The sequence below is a fragment of the Eschscholzia californica genome, unplaced genomic scaffold (assembly GCF_041429995.1).
Source record: "Eschscholzia californica isolate CP2 unplaced genomic scaffold, dmEscCali1.0.p SCAF_4, whole genome shotgun sequence".
In the NCBI taxonomy this organism is placed as follows: domain Eukaryota; kingdom Viridiplantae; phylum Streptophyta; class Magnoliopsida; order Ranunculales; family Papaveraceae; genus Eschscholzia; species Eschscholzia californica.
In genome coordinates this window covers 17,565,029-17,587,482 of record NW_028238461.1, presented here as the reverse complement: position 1 = coordinate 17,587,482, position 22,454 = coordinate 17,565,029, and the positions used below count along the sequence as shown (strand labels likewise).

Sequence of the window (22,454 nt, the reverse complement as noted above, 5' to 3'; positions counted from 1 at the left end):
TTGCTTTGCGTCAGTGGATAACTTGGATTCCTTTGCTGCTTACTTTGGTTGTCAAAAAGGAAACCCTCATGCTCACTATTTGGGTTTGCCTTTGGGTATTCATATCTTGCTATATCTCTTTGGGACCGGTTGCTGAGAGGATCATGAAGAAACTTTCACCACGCTAAATGATTCTTAAGAGGAGGCGAGCTACTCAACCAACCCACGATCATAGAGACGAAGTACATAGATTTTTTCTGAGATAATAAGGATCATACACGAATGAGACTTCACCCGTATGTGCATGTGACTTTCTCTCCTTGAAAGTGAGTGGTAGAGGAATCCATTGGGTTTCATGGTAACATGTAGTAACCCAATTTCAAAGGGAGGCGTTTGCACAAGGAACATCAAAGCCAAGAAAGATGCAAGCTTTGGCTAAATGATTGTGGAGGTTTATTATGGGAAAAACTCCTCTCTCGAGGATGATCATCGAGAAGAAGTATGATGTGGTGGGTTGATAGATCTACCAAATTTCCTACTAAAACTTGGTATACTTCATAGTGGAAAGGAACAATGGGGAAAACATCCTAGAGTGGTAAGGAATCTTCAATATAAAACTTGCTATAGTTTTGGCACCATTTCTTGCCAGCAGAAAAGATGGTCCGGTTTCAGATCATTTGTCAGATCAAGTTGGGAATGCTAACCTGAGACAATCTGAATGACTGAAAAGTCTGAAGATGTGGTTTCTATCCTAAAATCCAAATCCCAGAGATAGACGATACAAATTAGTTGAAGGAAAGGAGGAAGGGCTCTCATTAAGAACTGTTATGGGAGATGTGCTCGTGGTTTTAGAGGACTTTACTTAACAAAGTCGAACCCAAAGTCTGAACAAGAGTAAATCAGCAGTAGATTATTACATGATATGGCAAATTAACCAGTTAAGATCCCATCATCAGCTCAGTTTGAAACATTAGAAATTGAACTGAAATTAGCTAAATCGCTTTTCTTCAGATAAGACCTAAATTCTACCACCCAATCTCATGTCGAATACATATTTAAAGAACATGAATACAAAATATTTGAGCTCTCTGACTGATGGACTGAAAAATGAATACAACATTCGTTTTTATGATGTAATCCTAAATGGAACACTAAATATTTGTCTTCTCCCTGGGCAAAAATTTTAACTGTTTCTCACTCAACAACATAATTTAAAATTTTAGTGACCTAAATTCTCAACAGGGTCAAAGATTTCCTATATACATCTTCGTATACGACACAAATAAATACGAAATTCTAGCCAACAAAAATAGCACCGATCACTCTTCATAGCTTCTGGGAGGTAATTCCAGGATGAAAAGAATATGAACTGGATTGATTTGATATCCATGTTTTATAAGATAATGATGATTGGATAATCTCCCATAATTTCACGAGGATTTATACCTTCATTTATAAGGCTTCTTCGAGCTTGGGTTTACTTTTCGGTCTACCTGATTTCCTTGCTTCTTTGCTCACCAAAAGCTTCAATGCTTCTTCTAAAGATATATCTTTAGGATCCATATTCTGCAACCATTGGTCCAAAAAAATAGATGAGAACCAGAGGAAGAGCTACTTAAATTCTTCTAAGAATAGAACAATTGAAGTAACAAATCATGACTTCATGAATCATGAGTAAATATGTGAGATACGAAAGAAAGGAAATACATGCAGTAGTCACATTGACAGGAAAAATGAAAGAAACATATGAGAAGTGGCATAACTAGCATGACAAACATAGTTTCTTCAGAGGTTTTCGTGATACACCAAAACTTTGAAATCAAAGAGCATATGCTGATGACAGTGGAAAAAGTGCACTGACAGTATTCTTTTTCTTCCGTCTTTTGGAAAATGTCTCCATTTATGTGCAAATAATAAGCTAACCAATATAAGCAAACCTTTGGTATTGAAGCATTTGTCCGCCGATGTCTAACTGTAAACCCAAATCTTGCCAGTCTTACATCAACAGGTTGGCCATCCTCTGGATGCTTTCCCTAACATAAGAAATGGAAAGAGAAGTTATGTATGGGTACAACAGTTGATGCATAAAACAAGAAGGTCAAGTTGAAAGAAAGTTTCTTTAAGCAAGAGATATACCAATGTTATAGGATATTGCAACATCTCGAGAGCTTGATCTAAGGTGATAGATTCGACATCCTTGATCTGCATTAGATTACTTGTATAAGCTAGCAATACAAGCAAAGCACGAAATAACAATGAAGAGCCTGCTTTGGGAGCTCTTAGCTCCATCTAGTGACAATGTCGTCTTGCCCTGTTCCCTCTAGACTTATGAGAATAGTTGGTACGAGGGGCTCAGCTGCTGTTTTGCACATTGCAAATTCATTGGATGGACAGTGTAACCTAGATAGCAGACCATTATTTCCCTCATCTCAGCATACGAATTCAGATAAATATCTTGTTGTGGGCTCGGAGTTGCTGTACATAAGAATATCCTTCTGCATTAACTGATAAAGGATAAGATACACCTGTAAAGTGTCATTTTGTACATTTATACTCGTATCACCAGGATCGGGAACTAGGACCGATAAGACTCTACAGCAGGTTATACTACTACAGAATTAAATTTGAGGATCTTGAGGTAGAGTTGAATGTAACGAAGAAAAAATAGGAGAAAACTCTGGTCGAAACTTCCGCGTAACTAAAATTGTGGAAATCGTGCCCAAAAATAAACGCTTCTGATGTGAGTTTAACTTAAATGTATCTGTGTGATACTTGTATTCAGAATTCTTGGAGGCCGAAGCTATAGTGACCTTAAAATTGTGTCAGAAACCATAGGTCTTTGTCATGTAGGTGGAAAGAAGAAAAATGGACTGAACTGAAGAAAAATGTGACTCTGGATGCCAAGTCAGTAGTCACCTTGGAAACAGAGGCTCTTTTCGGCACACAACCTTTCCCATCTTCTCCTAGCTGAACATAGAATCCATAAGGACCATTCTTCAGAAGTACCTGAAGGAAGAACTTGAGGTGAGTATATTTAACAGCTGTTAAGCTGCCAAGATTGCATCGATGAGATGTGTAGAAAATAATTTATTGTTCTGATACCACAAAAGTGAAAATAGAATCAAACCTTTTCATTCGAACTAGGGCTGAGACCCAAAAGTTTTGGTTCAGTTAAAATGTTTGTTCTCTGAGTATCTCCTTCCTCGTCACTTGACATTGTCTTAGCAATGTACCTGCATGTGCCGTTACAAATATTTCAACCACGCATAGGAAGAACAGGGAGACATGTTCACTAGGACTGGGGTAACTCCTCGACAACATAAAACTACAGAACTAGTTGACAATGAAGTATATATAATTGAATGTTTCAAAAAAATTAGACGCTTCTGTTTTGCCCGAAACCTTATTAGAAAAGTGTGAAAACAGACACAGGTGTGCAGCTATGAAACATTGAAATTAGGTAAGCAAATGTTTGTAGTTACATGAATGCAACAGTTAGCTACACTGTAGAAATGTGCACATTGTCTCCCTTCATCTATAACTAAAGACTAGCATGTAAGAACTTAATGTCGTCAACAAGGAACTCATCTCTCCCCGTTAAGAGTAAACGTCATTTCCCTATTTCTGTACTGTTTCCTTTTCTTTTTTTTTCTTTTTCATCTTCTTGTTTTATAGTATCTACTGCTTATCAACTTATGTTATTTATCCACTTAAAAATCCATAACCATGAGGCTTAAACTGTTTTATATAGTTTATGGGGATTTGCACACACAGAACAACAGTGTCAAAATATAAGCATGATTAAGCAGAAAGTGAAAATGACACCAATCGCAATAATCTATTCTTGAGCAAGTTTCAACATGCATTACATAACCAACATTAGAAAGATATAACATTCATCTCTTTTCGAACTTACTTGCATTTTGGGTGTTGATCACAGCCTATGAAATACCCGGAACCAAACCTACTGACTTTGAAGACTAAATTGCCCGCCTGACAGCTGCATCATTTAGAGTGAAGGTTACGATAAGAAAGATATTCTTTGCAGATAGAACATGTGTACAAATGTTAGAACAGAAAAATTACAATCTCATGTACTAAAAAGCAAGTTAGTGAAAGTCAAGGTCAAACTTCAAAGAACGAAGTCAAAGTTATTTAGGTGGTGGTGGTTTTGTTATGGTGGTGGATTTAGGTAGGTTTTATGTTTGAATTTCAGTCGTAACAAAAAAAGAAATAACAAATTTTAGGGGGTGTGGTGGGACTTGAGTCCAACACAAAAAAAAGGAAATGGGATTCCTTCGGTTTATGAGCCCTAGGAGTTTTAGTGGCCGAGTGGCAGGCGGTTTCCCTGTTGACACTGCAGTGTGTCTGACCCACCGTTGTTTTCGAGTGGGCTTGAGTGAGGAGCCCTTTATCTGTGGGGGAGGGGCGTAGAGTTTCTAAGTGAAGGCAAAAGCAACTATCTATTTCATAGCACACCAATGAATTCGGATTCGCTCATCCAAACACACCATGTCTTTGTTACGACTAGAACTACATATGTGGTCGTGAAACATGCAGTCAACAAAAAGTAATATCCTACACTATCAATTACATAACCAAATAATACAATGGTCCATGGAAACTGAAGTGATGTTCTAGAAACAGTGCAAAGCTAAGAATTAAAACGCTAAGAGTCTACCATGCTCAACGTGGTACATTATGTCAATATCGACCTAATTTCAATACAATCCTATACCCCCAACATGTCTCGTTTGCCATAAAATGTCTAACAACAGGAAGCAACATTTTGATATTGGCCTAACTTGCTGATTTCAATAAACAACGAATTTCAATAAGAAATAAAACTAAATCTAAGGTAACACGAATACCTAGGACATGTCCTGCTTTTATCAGGGAGAGAAGCAAACAAGACATTACCAAATGTTTCCTCCAACATTTTCTCCACCTGCAGAAGAATTGTGACTAAACATGAAATTGTGATACAGAAAAATATTGAACCCAAAGGAAACATCTAAAGTCCGAATCCGAAAGAAAAAAGCAACGTTACCTGCCGAATATCAACAGTACTCGCACGTTCACAATATGAGCTAAACCGGTTCCAGTAATTTTTCAGTAGTCCTTTCCACTCAGTTGACCCAGCTGATACATTATCAAGCTTCAATAAGAACCGAAACAAGTCAGTACCAGAATAACAAGCATATGTTCAAACCGTAAGAGCATGAATTTGGCTGATATGAAAATCAAATACCACAAGTTAGTAAACTATTTTTATAACGACATCAACCAATGAGCTGGAATTACGTAGAAGAAGAAGCACTAGTATAAGTTAAAAAAAACACTGATAAGTTTCGAGTTTCCAATAATCGTTTAGCAATCTCTATATTCTATGATTAAAATTTGTTAAAATGACTGAGTTCCTAGGATTTCTTCATTGTCTTTCCATTGTTTCATCTAATAGTGTTTGTGTCATATCCGCAGGAGGTATTTTACATATGGAGCCATACTATTTGAGGTTATAGTAAAATACGCGATGCAACCATGGAAAAGCTTAAAGAAGAAACAAGACCCTAACCTCAGTCTCCATATCAGCAGTAAAGCTGTAGTTTGTAACCTCTGTAAAATGCTGGGAGAGGAAAGCTGACACCTAACAATCAGATAAAATTATCTTAGGATTCCAAAACTGTAAATATTAACAGAGGCAAAATAGAAGAACAGAACAATAAATCACCAATAACTGAATAACGGTTTAATTTCTGATTTTGAAGTGAGACATCCATTATTTCATTAGACAGAATCAGAAAGAGGTGTCGGAGGTATACTTAAAAAAAATCAGCACATACCATTCGACCACGAAATTCTGGATAGAGAACTCGACTCTTCACTGTCAGATAGCTTCTGTCCTGATGTCACAAGAATACAATATGCTAATTTTTATACAAACACTCAATTGAGATTTGAGACAAAAATGTGGCTCCGAAACACAATCAAGCAGCACAGTTACACATAACGCAATGTCCTCGAAGATATTTATCACGGAAAAAAAGTAAATGTGAGACTTGAGTACTTGACAAAGCAGAGCCCAGTCAAATGGTATGCTAGAACAGCAGAAACCCACTACGAATTTTCTATTTCCCCCGAATTTGATGGTTATATGATAGTTCTACAAAAAACCATATAGTTGGGTCTAATTTAGATTTCGCTAATTTGGAATTATGTGGAAGGTTATTATTCAATTTCTTCGAATGATTTATGTTCAGGAGTTTGTTTAGGATGTTATGGACTATTCCGGGGTGTTCATATATAGACGAGGTGTTGCCAAATTGTTTTACTGCTCGAATTTCGTATTTGGACTTGATTTGGAATGAGTTAAAACGTAGATGGTTACCCGAACTTTGTCATATTTCACATGAATGAACAGTTTGAGTTATAGATTCATATTATTGGGTTTATTATATGATTTGTCAGCTTATGAAGACTTTGAATTGTAAAGTAGAGTTTACAGGAAGTTGGTTAGTTGGTTTTTATGCATTTCAGATGTTCGGTATCACATGATCGTTTTGCACTTTTATATTTCAGTAGGACTCCTATATTGCAATGGGGAGCTCGATGAGAGGTGGAGCTTAGTCAAGAGCACCGTTGGAGGCGCACTAAGAGGGAGGATCCTATGAATCTTACTTGGAGCACGAGTATTCCCCATTTCACCACTTTAAAATATATATATTTAGTTCTTATCTTCTTTTCATCGTTTTCTAGTTCGAATTATGATATGATATGAATGTGGTGTGCTTTATGTTATGGATGTTTATCTTTACAAAACAAACTTGTTTTTCTGAAAAATAATCACGTGGTGGCGGAATCAAATTTTAATTTCAGCCTATATTTCGGTCGGTAAGTTTCGGTCACTGTGGAATAAGTAATAACTACAAATTTATATAATGATGAAAACGTTAAACGTTAAGCAAATGATTTAATTCTTTGAGACAAGATATATAAACAATAACGAAGCACAAAATGTGTTACTTTACTCTAACCTTGACTGATGAAGGGCAAACGGTAATAAGAAAATTAGTAGCATTATTGTTAGCGTGCCTCGAACCCATGACCTAGAAGGTGGAAGACCAGAACCTCGTACCACTCCAACCAAGGGTTGTTGGCCATATTATATATATTTATTATCTATTATATGTATGTCCCACAAGGCATTATATTTCCTAAAACTCTCAGCGAAATTACAAAAATATTTTCATTTCCAACCAAACTGAAACGAAATCTCTATCGTTTTCTTTGCAAAGAAAACATGAAAGTATGATTTCTTTTCAGTTAGCTCGCAAGTGAAATTATTTCGTTAATTTTGGTACGAAGTTTTGGAAATTAATACCTTGGACTGAAGAGAGCACCAATTATAGCAATGGCATGAAGTTGCGAAATATTTCGGTCTTCCTAGTACAATACTTTTACCTTTTTCTTTTGGAAGACTGTACAGAGATACTGCATAAGTTCCCCGATAAAGACAATAAAACTACATTAATTAAAGTAGAATTCAAACTTTGAATTGGTCGATGTCCAGTTGATTTGCTACATAGTCCCTTTCAAGTAAATGTGTGATCCCGGTTTTCTTCAAGTTAGAATAGCATCAAGTATAGATCAATTGTCATCCAAATGGTCCATTAAATTGCAATTATGAGGCATAAAAATTGTGTGATATATGTATATCAATTGAACGTTTCATTTTAGATGGAAAAGTAATCATCCCCCTCTAGACATTTTGGAAAATAAAGCAGAACGAAATTTGTATTAATACTTCAAGAGGAACATACCTGTAAAACTTTTATGGTGGACGCATATGTAGAGGGTCTACCAATTCCAAGTTCTTCCAGCTTTTTTACCTTCAGCCCATACAGGAGTTGTGAATGAAGAAGCGATGACCAAAGATAAAATAAGACAATGCAATTTGAAGTTTCACTTGAGTATAGGAGTAGACTACAGACTAAACATCAAAAAGTAAGTGTACCAAAGATCCTTCAGAGTAGCGTGACGGCGGTTGAGTATGGTGCTGCTTGAGACCCACTTTTCCAATATCTAACAAATCTCCTGCCTAGAAAAGAAGTTATTGTGATTAGAACTGATCAACATTCTAGAAAAAATTCCAAGCCCTGACACAATTTTCTATGGGAAGGTAAAACGTAGACTCGAGTTTGATTCAATGCTTTCAATAGTTTTAGGATGTTAAAACACAATGAAACGCATGACTAGACACATAACAATCAACAACTAAATAAAGAAAAGAAACAATACAGAACATCAACCCATCAGGGCGACAGTGAGGCGTTAAAACGCATGAGTAAAGACAAATCGCATCAAGGTGGATCTTGGTGCATCAGCCTCGATGGCCTTTTAAACATCGAAAATGATGCAGAATCCTCGAGAAATAACAGCATCAATATTCTTGTTCAAACACAAAACCACATGAACATTTGATATAAATGTGAGGAGGAGCTTCAATGGAGGTGTGCAGACTGTGAACTTGGATATATTAGTAAAATTTCAACTACAAGCAATACTTCAAACAGATTTTCTTCGCTAAACTACCTTTACTCGTAAACTTCAAATAACCTGAAACATTACGTTCTCTCTACATTAAAATGTCATAAGGACTCTTAAACCTAATAAAACTACTAAAATTTGCCGTCTAAAATATCTATCTAGCCTTAGGACTCTCTTCAGATATCAAAAACCCAAACATAGCAATCTATGGGACTTTTAGGTACCTCTTAAGAGAAACAATGAAAATCATAAAAAGTAGAAAGTAACCTTAAAAGGAACCACTTCAATTCGGAAGCTTGAATAAAAACAAGTGCAAGTAAACCAGATAACTTCCTAAGCTATAGCTGTTTGGCCTTTAAGAATAGTTACCCTATTACAAGTTAGAACTTTGCAGAATTAATATTTAAGCATTATTCATTGTAATGAATGTGGATAATGCAGGCTGTCCTATTGTCGGGCTGAATACAACAAAAATAATAGGTAATTTTTTTACTTGCACGTTCGTCTAATACAGCTCACAAATGGAGAAATAATACACTTGTGTGAACTTATTAGCCAAGTAGAAAAATCTCAACTGGGTCACAAACTACTCAAAATATAGAACAGTATTAGATTATCACTACCTTTAAAGTAGAAAGAAGGGTAAAAGCATGCTCATGATCCCCATCCTTCTCTTTATACCCAACGGCTGCGGCTTCTGCATCCTGAAATTTTCTAATGTAAAAAACTGAGTTTACATGTCAAAGAATAGGTATACTAACATTTAATCCAATATCATAACAAACATAAAACCTTCACTGGTAAAAAAAAAAGTAGTTTCTGCATTCTGCAGCTGGTTAGCTCTGAAACTCTTAAAGATGGGGGACATACAAATTTGCTACTTCCAATCAGGTAGGGTAATTTTTCAGAAAAAATAGAACATCTAGTAAATCCAGGAATAATGAAAATTTTCCTGAGAGTAGAACATCTTGTTGAACCTGGGAATAATGATAATCAGTTACATTTAGTTGAAAAGCTTAAGATTACCCACTTATGGGAAGAAGCTGTGGAGGTTAATCCCCTCACCCTATCATGTGGGCAATATGGAGTGGACGCAACAAAACCATCTTCAGATGTATGCAAGTTGATTGGGAAGAAACCATCACAAATACGCAAGCAATTTTATACCATCAGAGCAGACAATTATCTTGGGCAAAAAATCTTCCCATCGTTGAATTCTCTATTTCTTGGGAGGCTATGATCCTTACATTGTAGTTTTTAATTTTCATTAGCTGTCTGCAAACTTTTACGTTACGTTCCACCTTTTATAGGAGCCGTTGTACAGTTTCTTTTCCTCTTTAATTCAATCAAATTATTACAAAAAAAAATACATTTAAAACAAGAAAATTCAAGGGACAGTGAAAGATCAGAGTTTCTAGCAGAATGACATTTGCTAAATGGGATGCTTGTAGTTACTTTAGTGGATATAATTTGAGATTTTTCTACCCATCTTGTCTGTACTTGCACACAATCATGCTACGACCAAAACACAACATTTAATGTCATGTCTATTGTGTACTGTAACAGAGGTTGGTCCAAAAGTAAGAAACTATAAATAAATAAAAGAGACCTTGAAACAAAGACGACAAAATATGTGTATGACTGTACCCTATTTTGACATTTTTCTAATAGACGTGTTAAACAAGTTGTACCAGTGGGGATAATGATACTCTTTTAGTATTCGTGTTACATAAATAAGAAAATTGGGATCCTAAAGATAAACTACGATAAAATACCTTGTAGACTGCTTGATAACCGAGAAACTCGACTCTTGAACATGAAGACCGAAAAACCAAGGATTCTCCTGCACCCCCAATGTCAACTTGTACCTAGTTCATAAACACATAGCAAGCATGTTCAAAAATTTTACTTCCAAATAAGAAATGAATTACCAGAAGAAGGTAAGACAATTATAAACAATTGAAAGCTCTGATTGGGTAATATTTCAGGAGGAACATAGTACACTCACTACTAATAAGAAGAAGATAAAAGATAATGACCACAGAAAAAAACAATCAAGACAGCATTAGTTATTAACTACAATTCCACAGCAATCCATAAAAGTGTATATTAGAAGGATATGTGATTCTAATGGGGTGACACTAACCTTGAGCCTTGACCAATAACAACCTATCTATCTCAAATCTATACATCACTCAAGCTAGGTTTCTCCGGAATCATGCTTCTGATACCAATCAGCAACTTTAAAATTCTGAGGTGGTAGATGCAGGTACAAGAATAGGGACTGTTCATTTAACGAAGAATTACTTACTATTCAACAAAAAATGCTGAATAATAACTGACAAGCACTTCAACTCTATACACTATTCGCCGTAAATAAAACAGTGAAAAGCTTTTCGAGAATTATGTTCAACAATATCCATCTATAAATATAATTACCAAGAGAATTGATAGTTTATGCAGCCAAGACTAACATTGTTTCTTAAAAAAAAGACTATGTTGCAACCTCTATTTCTCTAACTATACCCCCACAATCTGTAAATTTCAAAATCACACAATTTACATTTTCGTTACTTACATAACACATTTAAGGAATGCGAAGTCTTTCTCTCTACCCATGTTTCAACAAACATTAAGGTTTTAGGTCAAATCTTAACCATTCCCATGAACTCAAAAACTGAGACTGTTAGTATTTGTTAATATTAATAACTAATATGGACTAATATATGTATAAGTTGTATATTATTAGGTATTTCACTTAAGAGTTCTAAAAGTGATCTAACCAATTTAGAAATAATGGACCATAAAATATCATTTGTAAGTGTGGTGGCCTTATTATTAATGTACTATCGCTAGTGTAGGGCCCTTAAAAGTAATTACTAAAGAATAATGGCTCTCTAATAATTAGTTAGGTAACTAATAATAACTACTTGACTAATTCCCATTTATTTAAGGCAAATCCCTAAACCAGAGAACTAACGCGATTTTTCCAACACCCATTCTTTGAAGATCAAACTGCGTAGGTTCTCAAGGTTTAGAAGATATATGTCAGGAGAACATGAAGATCTACCAAACCTTCTAGCAATGGATATCTTTCATCTTTTAGTTTATCTCATTTATTTATCAAACAGAGCTTAGAAAATTTTCATTGCTTGTATATTATACGATTTTACGTTTATATAAGCTTTAAAATCCAACAAGTAGTATTAGCGTTTCTGTTTTTATGGTTTCTTGAGATGTTTAAAGTATTTAATTCATCATTTTTTAGGTATTGAAGATAGTATTTTCTTTTAATAACCATTTTTTAATTGTTGAAGATAAATATTTCTTCGGGGAGAAAATATCAAAATAATGTTTGTTTAAAACACTCTTTCATAGTTGTTACTTCTGACTTTCCTTTAAGAAATTACTAGGTTTCCGCCCCGTCCTACTGACGCGACAGATCCCTCTTGGCTAACACCGAAGATGACATACCTAAGAAGAACCCTCTGGAGATGGAAAATACAGAGAGAAATTAATAATAAAGATCATGTCTATTTTGGAAAGAAAATAATAAATAAGATAAGGGAGAAGAAATAGGGAAGGATATTAACCAACTCACAAAATAAGTTGTAAATCGTGAAAGAAAATCGTGGGTAGGGAGAGAAATACGTGGGCAGTAGTTATTGTAGGGATATCCTAACCGATTTTAGTCGATTTATACTAATACCCTTCTATTTTGATTTAATTTACACGAATAAGATCTTATATCAGCCGTCGGATGTAATCTTTATCAAGCTCCAAACAAGAATGAACGGTCAGACTTATACCTCACATAACCGACTGAGTTGTTTTAATATAAGTCGGTCAGTCGGTTATGTGAGGGATAAGTCTGGTCGTTTATTCTTGTTTGGAGCTTGACAGAGATCACATCCAACGGCTGATATAAAATCCTCTTCATGTAAATTAAATCAAAATAGAAGGGTATCAGTGTCAATCGACCAAAATCAGATAGTTAGGATATCCCTACAATAACTACTACCCACTTATTTCTCTCCCTATCCACGATTTTCTTTAAAACTTATTTTGTGAGTTTGTTAATATCCCTTCCCTATTTCTTCTCCCTTATTTATTATTTTCTTTACAAAATCGACATCATCTTTATTACTAATTGTTCTCTGGTTTTCCATCTCCAGAGGATTCTTCTTAGGAATTTTGATTTAAATGTCATCCCCGGCGTTAGCCAAGAAGGATCTGTCGCGTCCGTATGAAGCGGCGGAAACCTAGTATTAATAAAAACAAGATCTCCTAAATAGTTTTCCTAGAAACTAAAAAAGAATTCTTAAATGATCTCTAAAGGGAAATCTCTTTTAAAATCAGAAGTATTAAAAACTATGTAAAAGAAATTTAGACAAACATCATTTTGATATTTTCTCTTAGAAGAAGAAGTCATTTTTAACACTAAAAAAATGGTGAATAAAAAAAAATATCATCTTCAAAACACAAAATATGATGAGTTAAATACTTTAAACATCTCAAGAATTCATACAAATAGAAACTCTGATACCACTCGTTGGATTTTCAATGCTTATGTTAACGTAAAATCATATAATACACAAACAATGAAAATATTTAGAAGATTTGTTTGATGAATGGATGAGATAAAATAAAAAAGGGAACTTACCTGAATCCGTTACTTGAAGATTTAGTAGATCTCGATATGCCTCTGCAATTTGGAGAAATCTTTTAAACATTGAGACCTAAGCAATGTCTGATTTCTCCAAAATTGGGTGTCAAAAAAATTACATTGGTTCTCGGTTTAGTGGTTTGCCCTAAAAAAATTGGAACCGTTCAAGTAGGTATTGACAAGTACCCCAATAATTATTTCATTCTTCTATCATGTTTGCACAAATATGAAGGTTTTGGATCAAATCTTAATCATTCCCATGAACTAAAAACTAAGACATCTTCTTTATAACATGCAACATTTTATCAAAGAGTCAAGCCAAAGAATGAAACGAATGTACTAGAATACAAAGCACATGCACTACCTAACCCTAAAGAGGTACAAAAGAATCGCAGATTAAGATCGCTAATTAGACATAACACTCTAAAAGTAGAAAACTGAGAGATCATTAATTTTCAAATTCCACACATATATCATGCCTTAAACAAGGAGTGAAATTTCACTAGGCACGAAACTATTTCGGTAATTCCGGACGAAATATTTCAAAATTTAATTCTCGATAAGTCATTGTTAAAAGAAAGTAATTAAATTTCGGTAGGCATGGAATTGGAAATGGAAATATTTCAGTCAATAGGGCCAAAATATTTTAAATTTTCATTCCTTGGTCTTTAATCTTTGAGATGGTAATCTTTCCTGGATTGGATTGCCTTTTGTCCTATTTTTCATAGAGCGGTACCTTTTTCACTATTAGCAATCTTATTATTCCACTTTATACTTAATTCATTTAGATAACAAGAACTAAATTATATTAAAACTCACCTGATCAATTATCACGGGTTCCATTTGACATGCCATTGTTCGAGACCATATAAGAGAGTACAACTTCAAAGAGTCTTCATCCAATACACCAGCTAGCATTGCTGAAATGTAAACAAAGTCGAACACTTCAAATAACATTTATTTTCCAGTAAAAAGATAAAACTGTCTACCATTCCCTAAGGCTAACAAACACAAAAAGACACGGTATAATTCACAAAATCACTTATTACATGGAAGCCTTCTAATGCTGGTGGGTCTAATAGCTTCATGTGCTTCTTGAGCATTTTTAATCTTCTTAAAGTATTTACGGGTGTTCTCTGATGCAAAATCCTTCCCGTACCTGCATTAGGAAGAAATCGGAATATATTTATAAGAGGAAAAGTTTTGATGTACATGTTAGGGGAAGAAGTCCATTGTGGATGAAGTTGGCAATTATATGTGGAGACAGTAAGACTCAACATTAGTTAGTTACAGTGTCTATACTCTCTCGTTCTGTGCATCTGTTATTGGCTTATTGCTATTATAACTGCTGTTACGGTAGTCCAATGCCCTAACCCTGTACCATCCTATGTAGAAAATTAATTGATTAGTCAATTTCTCCACTAATTGTGTTCCTCTAAATCACATTATTTAGCATCACTATAGAACAAAATCACCATTTTATAAATTTTCTTTTCTTTTTTTGGAGAAAAACACCAGCATCCCCCTTTGATGCATTCGACCAGAACTGTTCTTTGCTAGTAAGCTATATAAGCCTATCAAACGTCATAGAAGCTATTACGGTTATGTGCCAAAATGAGATTAAAAGAGTGGAAACTCAATATATCATCTATCAAATTATCTATACGTAGTGATCGAGCAAATTTACAGTTTGGATACACCGTATTTAGCAGCACTTGATGTGCAAGTACTCGATAAGTAGAATTTGTAAAAATTAGTTTATCAACTAGATATAGTTGTAGATGTCACATTCACCTTTCTATGACCAAAGAGTGTATGTCCTTCACAGCTTCCTCAGAAACCTTAAGAACAGAAACATAGATGGAAGTTTCAAAGTTAACATATTATCATCTCTTAGAAGTAGAGCATTATTATACTGAAAAGAGAAGCATCATCAACCACGAGTAACGAGTTAATGTCAAATAATATTTTAGTTATGAAATCACATACCAAATAGCATCTGAAATGAGTAATACATAGAGAATTCACGATATGTTGAAAACCAATTAATGAACATACAAACTGAAGTTTATTTACATTATCATTTAACTAATGCAAGGCATAAAGACACCAGTTGTAAACATCCGAGATACAACAATTATAGAAATTGTCCAGCACCATGGGCACATGTAGATTATTACGGAATTTGGGTATAAGTGGAGGACAAGATTTTTAATTGCATAAGCTCGGCTACATTCTCGATTCTAGTGAACGGGACTCCTTCAACAATAATTCAAAGCTCGAGAGGATTTCGACAAGGCGATCCAATATAGGCCATATTGTTCCTCATGGTGGCAAAAGTCCTAAGTTACTGCATGAGGAAAGCAAAGGAGCTCTAATGGTTACGAGGATGTAAAGTAAAAGCAGGAGCTTTGGTCAATTATCTTCAATTTGCGGACAATGCCCTTTTCTTCTTTGGTGCAGAGGAATCTCATCTTCGAAAACTTGAGGATATTCTCATCTAGTTCGAAATCACCTCTGCACTCAAATTTAACTAGGACAAGAGCAGCATCATGCCGGTGGGAGAAGTAGAGAGTATTAATACCTTGGCGTCAATCTTTGATTGCTTAGCTGCCACATTATCGACCATATATCTTGGGATTTGTTGGGGTTTGCTTACAAGTTAAAGGCTTTATGGGATCCGGTTCTAGATCGGATAAACAAGAGACTCTCAGCTTGAAAAGCAAATCATCTCTCTCGGAGACGGGGGGTTAACTAGTGCCGATCAAGGTCGGAGTACCTGCTCGGCCGATGTACTCTGTCCTTGTTCTTCATACCAGCGGCAGTCCGGAAACATATTGACACGAAGATGAAGAATTACCTACGGGACGAGTAAGTAGAGGAGAAAAGAACACGTTCGATAGCCTGGGAACAGATACCCAAGGAGATAAGGGAAGGAGGCCTAGGAATCAAAAATCTGAGAAACATGAACGAGGGGGTAAACTAGTGCTGATTAAGGCCATACTAGCTGCTCTTCCGATATACTATATGTCCTTGTTCTTCATACAAGTGGCAGTCTGGAGACATTGACACGAAGATGAAGAATTTCCTATGGGACGAATAGGAAGAGGAGAAAAAAGCACGTTCGATAGCCTTGTGGAAAAAGAAAGGATCCCGTCTCGAGTTTCTACAGGATAACGGATGGAGGGATACAATGGGAGTTGAACTTCATATGGGACTTGGATGGCTGGGAAATACCTTCAGTAGTAGCAGCCAACCAAAAGTATCCAGAGAAATATGAAAATAAGCAAAACTGATGAAACATATGAACCTCAGGCATTCGTTATTTGACAATGTAAACAATTGCGTAATAGAATGCTAAACAATAAAAGGGGATTCAAATCAAAGCTGTCTTTAAATAATAGATGTCGTGGGACTGATACCTACGTGCATACCGTCTGTTCTCATGTATGTTATTAATCCAGTTGATTCGTCTTTCGATAGCTTAACTCCCTCATACAGCTTCTGAGCCAGCTGCACTCATATAGAGGTAACAGATCTGCTAAGATATCACTTACAAATAGACCAAGCAGTAAAAAGATGAAGTGAAACTACTAACAAAATAAATAAATTGATGTGGTCCTACATCAGAACTTGTGTATCAGCATCCTACAGTTAATGCGCGAAACTTCGCGGAGGATCTCCTAGAAATACAGTTTAAAAGAAGAATTATAACCTGAAAAGATCACTGACCTTCATCGTATACGATGCAGTAAAATGTAATTTATTTGCAGCATCCTGCTGAAGAGTTGATGTTATATATGGTGCTGGGGGATTTCTGCGTGTTTTGCTTCTTTTAGACAATAGCACTTCAAATTTTGAAGTGTTTATCTTCTGTTCAATTTTTTTTGCTTCTTCATCAGAACTGACTGAAAGCTGCTCTAGCTTTTTGAAGTCAAAGTGGGTCAAGTGTGATGCAAAATAAGAGGCATTCGTTTGTTTTATTCTGCTAAATTCAACTTCAATAGTCCAATACTCCTGAGGTTTAAATTCATCTACTTCTTTTTCTCTATCACATATGAGAGCCAAAGCCGCAGATTGGACTCGGCCAGCCGACTGGCAACCAGGTAATTTCCTCCATAAAAGTGGTGAAATGTTGAACCCAATCAAATAATCAAGAACACGCCGTGCAAGATAAGCGTGAACCAAGTTAGCGTCGATATCTCTCGGAGCCTGCAACGCACTTTTGATGGATGACTCAGTTATTTCATGAAAAACAACCCTTGCTACAGTCATCTTTTCGTGTATTGCCTCTTGCTGTTGCAACATCTCACTGATGTGCCAAGCAATCGCCTCTCCCTCGCGATCAGGATCCGATGCAAGGATTAGGTTACTCGCTCTGCAAAGAGGAACCAATAATTCTATCAGAACACATATAAAACTAGATGAATGTCTGAATGACCTCGGCATTAATATTATCACAGCGAAGAAGTCTACTAGCTATGAGACTATGTACGATGAAAAAGGCTAGTAAGTTAAGAGTATCATATTCGCCCTTCATAAAATCTCAGAATCTAAACATAAAAAGATAATCCTTCCCCTCTATAAATATAAAAAGCTGGACAGATTTGAATATTACAGCTTCATCTGGATCAGATACTAAAATAGAAGGAAATCGTACCCCTTCAGTGCACTTTGAATGTTCTTCAGATGGTTCCAGGCAGCAGAAGGAACCTCCCATACCACACTAAAATCATCATCAGGCCGGACAGATCCCGACCTGCCAGCCAAGTCTCTAACGTGGCCATAACTTGGCAGAACTTTAAACATATCCCCAAGGTACCCCTGAATGACCTTTGCCTTAGTGAGCGACTCTACAACCACAACAGATTTTCCAGTGGGGGGATACAGTGGCCCAGTTGTTGTACCTGGATGTTTTTGGTTTAAACCGTTTACTTCAACAATAACTGAACTATTTTGTTTCTCGGCGGTCTTCGCTGGCTCGGTAAGAATTTTACCCTCCCGAGGTTTTCTCTTACTAGTAGATTTCCCAGTCGTCTTCTTTTGGCGCTGGGTTAAAAGATCATCAACTGCTTGCAGCGGTATTTCCCCTTCTGGAACACTCTGAAAGGATGACATCTTTAGTTAAACATGTGTTCTCGCTGAAAATCAGGAGTCAAATAAATGTTACTTACTTCTATATTCGAAGAGGATTTTCTAGACTTTGAAACATTCGCTTTCTTTGCGGAAGAAGCTCGTTTACTCTTAACTGTACTTGAAGGGATACTGTCGAGAAAAAGTTGCGTTTCACTTTCACTATTTCCTTGCTGCTGCTTATTATTTCCTCGGACTTTCTTCTCTTGATCAATATTGCTACTCTTGGCAGCAGATGAGCGTGACTTCACATTCTTCTTCACTGTCAATGATTCAAACTTCAAATCCTCCGCAACTTCAACATTGCGTTCAGTCTCTGATGCATCAACTGTTTTCTTGACTTTACTAGATTTTGAAGCACCTTTAGAAGTTTTTCCAGATCCTGACTTCATATTCTTCTCACCGTCTCCGTTTACCTGCTCCTTGGTATTTGACGCTTTCAGTACTTTACTGGCTGATTTTGTTGATTTGCGAGGGCTTTTCTTGGGAGGTTCACTAGTTACCGCAACCTCTATTGCTTCACTGCTGCTACAAATAGTGAATGGCTTTTCCTTCTTCTGAACTCCACAAAACAACTCCAAAGAACTACTCCTACATTTCCCCGAACTAACAGCTCCCTTTTCATTTATACCCATCGATTTTATTTGACCTTGTGATTTGTGTAGGGCTTTAACTGTAAAAGATCTCCTACTTGCGCATTTGTTAAAAGGCGAACTCAATTCAATACTACTTCCCGGACATGTAATAGTACTGTGATTCATGGCATAAGGAAACCCACATCTTAACTGATTTCGAAAAGTTTCAGTAAAGGTTCTCAACAAATAAGAATCTCGTTTAAGACTTAGGTTTCTTACTTGCCCATGTGCAACCCTAAATGTCACCATCGATTTTCTAAAGTTAAGTGGCTGACATTTTCCATATATACCACTTTCACCAAATGATGAATATAATGAACAAGAGCCCGGGTAGTTTTGTAGAATCCTGCATTGTGACTGTCACATAATCCAATAAAAACAAAGTTACTAATCAAGATTTCACTCACATAACCTCATAATGGAGAAAGACGAAAACATGAAGCTGCTTAATACAAGTAGTATTAACAAGGAATAACCTAAAAAGGAGATTCATTTCTGGTCACTCATCTTTCATTTTAGGTTTTCAATTGGCATTACTTGTCAAGAGACATCAATGTCACAAAAATTGATTCTGCTGCAAGCAAATGAAGAGAGAGAGAGAAAGAGAGAGAGAGAGAGAGTTACCATCTTCTGAAGGCGATAGGAGGAGGTAGAGAAGTTTCCGTAGGGGCAAGTAGAGAAAAAGAACCTATGCAACAGAATCGCCATTAAAAACTTGTTAATCTAGGTTGAATTTGAAAGGCATCCGCCATTTACCGCAACTCATATACAACAGATAGCGTATTTTCTAGAGAGAGAGAGAGAGAAAGGTGAGAAGTAGCGAAGGAACCTCCGTTTAACAGATGAGGAAGGAGTTCAGGTTCAGGAACCGTTAAAAAATCATCCTTTTGGATGTTAGGGCTTTGGAAGGGTTTTAGCTTGTTTTTTGAGTTTACCCCTCCGTAATCGATAATTGAGTTTACCCCCCCTCCGTAATCGATAATTGAGTTTACCCCCTCAACTTACTATTATTGTTAAGAACACAAAAACAATGTTTGACGGTGTGTGGAAATAGAATATGACTATCAAAAGTAATGGTCAGGTAATGTGATTTTAGTAATTGTAATACCTTAGTGTGTTAGATTTAGTCAAGAATATGATCCGTAAATATTTATTTTGTCGGTACACTATTTAACTTGTGATTCAATTCCTTTACGCCAAACATGACCCTAGTATTTTGCCTAAAATAGTAAGTTTAAGAGGGTAAACTCCATTATCAATTATTGAGGGGGATAAACTCAATTACCAATTAGTATTGAGGGGGTAAATTAAAAAAAAAACCTTTGAGATATAATACCTCCCATATGTGTTAAAGGCGCTTCCTTCTTTCAAAATTTTCCTAAGAAGGTGCTTATAACATTATTAAGAGTTAATTCCGTTTCTTTTAACAGTAAGTTTGTTTGTTTTTAACGTCTGAAACTGAATTGGTGGAATTACTTTATAAGTTTGATCTTTGTGTTTTTAAATCTGAAGTTTTATGTCTTAATCAACAGGTTTACATTTATACCCCTATTTAATAGTTTTGACATATAATCCTAATTTTACAAAACCTACCCTTTTCTCTCTAATAAAAAGAAAATACAACCCTAAACTCATCGATCTCTCTTTCTCCATCTTGTCTCTCTCCCCAACCCGGTGAACCTCTCTTCGGCGACATATGTTCGTCCCTGCAATCTCTATCTCTCTCTTTCTCTGTCTCTCTCTCTCTCTCTCTCTCTCTCTCTCTCTCTGGGTAAAGTCAATCTTTCTCTCTCTTACTTCCTCTCGCCCTCTCTCCCCGACAAGATCTTACTTCATCTCTCTCTCTCTCTCTCTCTCTCTCTCTCTCTCTCTCTCTCTCTCTCTCTCTCTCTCTCTCTCTCTCTCTCTCTCTCTCTCTCTCTCTCTCTCTCTCTCTCTCTCTCTCTCTTCCCTCTCACTCTAACCAAAGATTAGTTTGTGGTGGTGCTGATTTTTTGTTGTGGTGGTGTGTTCAGTGGTGGTGGTGGTGTTCGGGTTTCGTTGTGTTCGGGTCTGGTGGTGTTGGGATCTGGTGGTGTTGGGATTTGGTGGTGTTAGGTCTGGTGGTGTGTTCAGTGGTGGTGTTGTTGGTGGTGGTGTTCGGGTCTGGTTGTTTTCGGGGCCTTGTGGTGTTCAGATATGGTGGTGGTGGTTTAACTCGGGTCTGGTGGTGGTGGTGATTCAGTGACGGTTCTGGTGGTGGTGGTGGTTCAGTTCGGGTCTGGTGGTGGTGGTGATTCAGTTCGGGTCTAGTGGTTCAGTTCGGGTCTGGTGGTGGTGGTTCAGTTCGGGTCGGGTGGTGTTGGTGGTGGTGGTGTTCGAGTCTAGTGGTGGTGGTGGTGGTGGTGGTGGTTGTGTTCGAGTCTGGTGGTGGTAGTGGTGGTGGTGGTGGTGGTTGTGTTCGGGTCTGGTGGTGGTGGTGGTGAGAGGAAGAAGAGGGATATAGTTACATAACTTAGATTTTAATAGGGGTATAAATGTCTTTTGCACATTTTCAGATATTGGACACATTTTTCAAACTTGTTTTGAAGTCTGAAATGTTAGGGCATTTATTCAGCCAATTCAGACATGTATTAATTTCAGTTAAAATTTCAGATTAAACTAAAATTCAAAAACAAACATCTGAAATCTGAATTAGGTTCCAATTTAGATTTCAGATCTGAAAATTTGAAAAAACAAACAGCACCTAGCTTTAGAACTTCCCTAGTCCGTTTGATACGTGAGAAACGGTGAGAAAGAAAATCAATTTTTTCTGATGGAAAAAGAAAGTCAATTTTTTCTGATGGGAAACAAAACTTTTAACTGTTTGATAGGGTTATATGAAAACTTAAGGAGTGCCTTTAGAAAGTTACGTACTGTTAGGCTTTGTACGAAGTGCTTTTGAAATCGTGGCTCTTCTCTTCCCCAAATCGTATTCTTCCCCAAATCGTATTCTTCCCCAAATCTTGTTACAGAGATAGAGAGAGAGATAACAAATCATATCTCTTTCTTAAAGATAAACATGGTTACATGAAGATAAACATGCCTACATGAAAATTGCTTAGAGTTACATAAAACTTCACAACAGGGATATTGTAGCAACACCAGTGGTCTATGGATACCTTATTAGTATATCAAATCCATATGTTTCGCCAATTTGTGCAACAAATAGAGAAGTAGATTTATGGTGTGTTTGGATGGCGGAATCATGAATCCGCGGATTCATGAGTCCTTGGGATTCATGATTCCATGGATTCATATGAATCCAAGTAATATTTTTTGGCTTGTTTGGCAATTAAGAATCCTATGATTTATTATTATTTGAGTATTCTTAAACGTCTTTAGAAAAAATATGATTTTTGAAAAAAAAGAATGATTTTGAAAAAAATAATGATTTTGTAGAAGGAAATATTTTTTTGTTGATTTTAAGTTTGAAATTTAGGTTCATTAATCCAAAATCCTAGCAAATCCCAGAG

General features: G+C 36.2%; 1 protein-coding gene across 1 annotated transcript; it reads right to left on the bottom strand.

Annotated features, from left to right (window-relative positions):
- Window positions 1-1,020: 1,020 nt before the first annotated feature.
- LOC147543320 (uncharacterized) lies at window positions 1,021-19,928 on the bottom strand. Its single transcript, XM_086638340.1, has 22 exons — window positions 19,585-19,928; window positions 18,367-19,317; window positions 17,853-18,295; window positions 16,925-17,570; window positions 16,619-16,705; window positions 14,987-15,033; window positions 14,242-14,351; window positions 14,012-14,112; window positions 10,302-10,394; window positions 9,150-9,230; window positions 7,994-8,077; window positions 7,800-7,868; window positions 5,823-5,882; window positions 5,555-5,626; window positions 5,030-5,137; window positions 4,851-4,927; window positions 3,896-3,979; window positions 3,107-3,212; window positions 2,896-2,985; window positions 2,116-2,181; window positions 1,917-2,012; window positions 1,021-1,545 (listed from the first exon to the last, which is right to left on the bottom strand). Exons 1-22 carry the CDS (start codon window positions 19,666-19,668, stop codon window positions 1,432-1,434), a joined length of 3,669 nt encoding a protein of 1,222 aa, XP_086494466.1. The 5' UTR covers window positions 19,669-19,928; the 3' UTR covers window positions 1,021-1,431.
- Window positions 19,929-22,454: the final 2,526 nt, after the last annotated feature.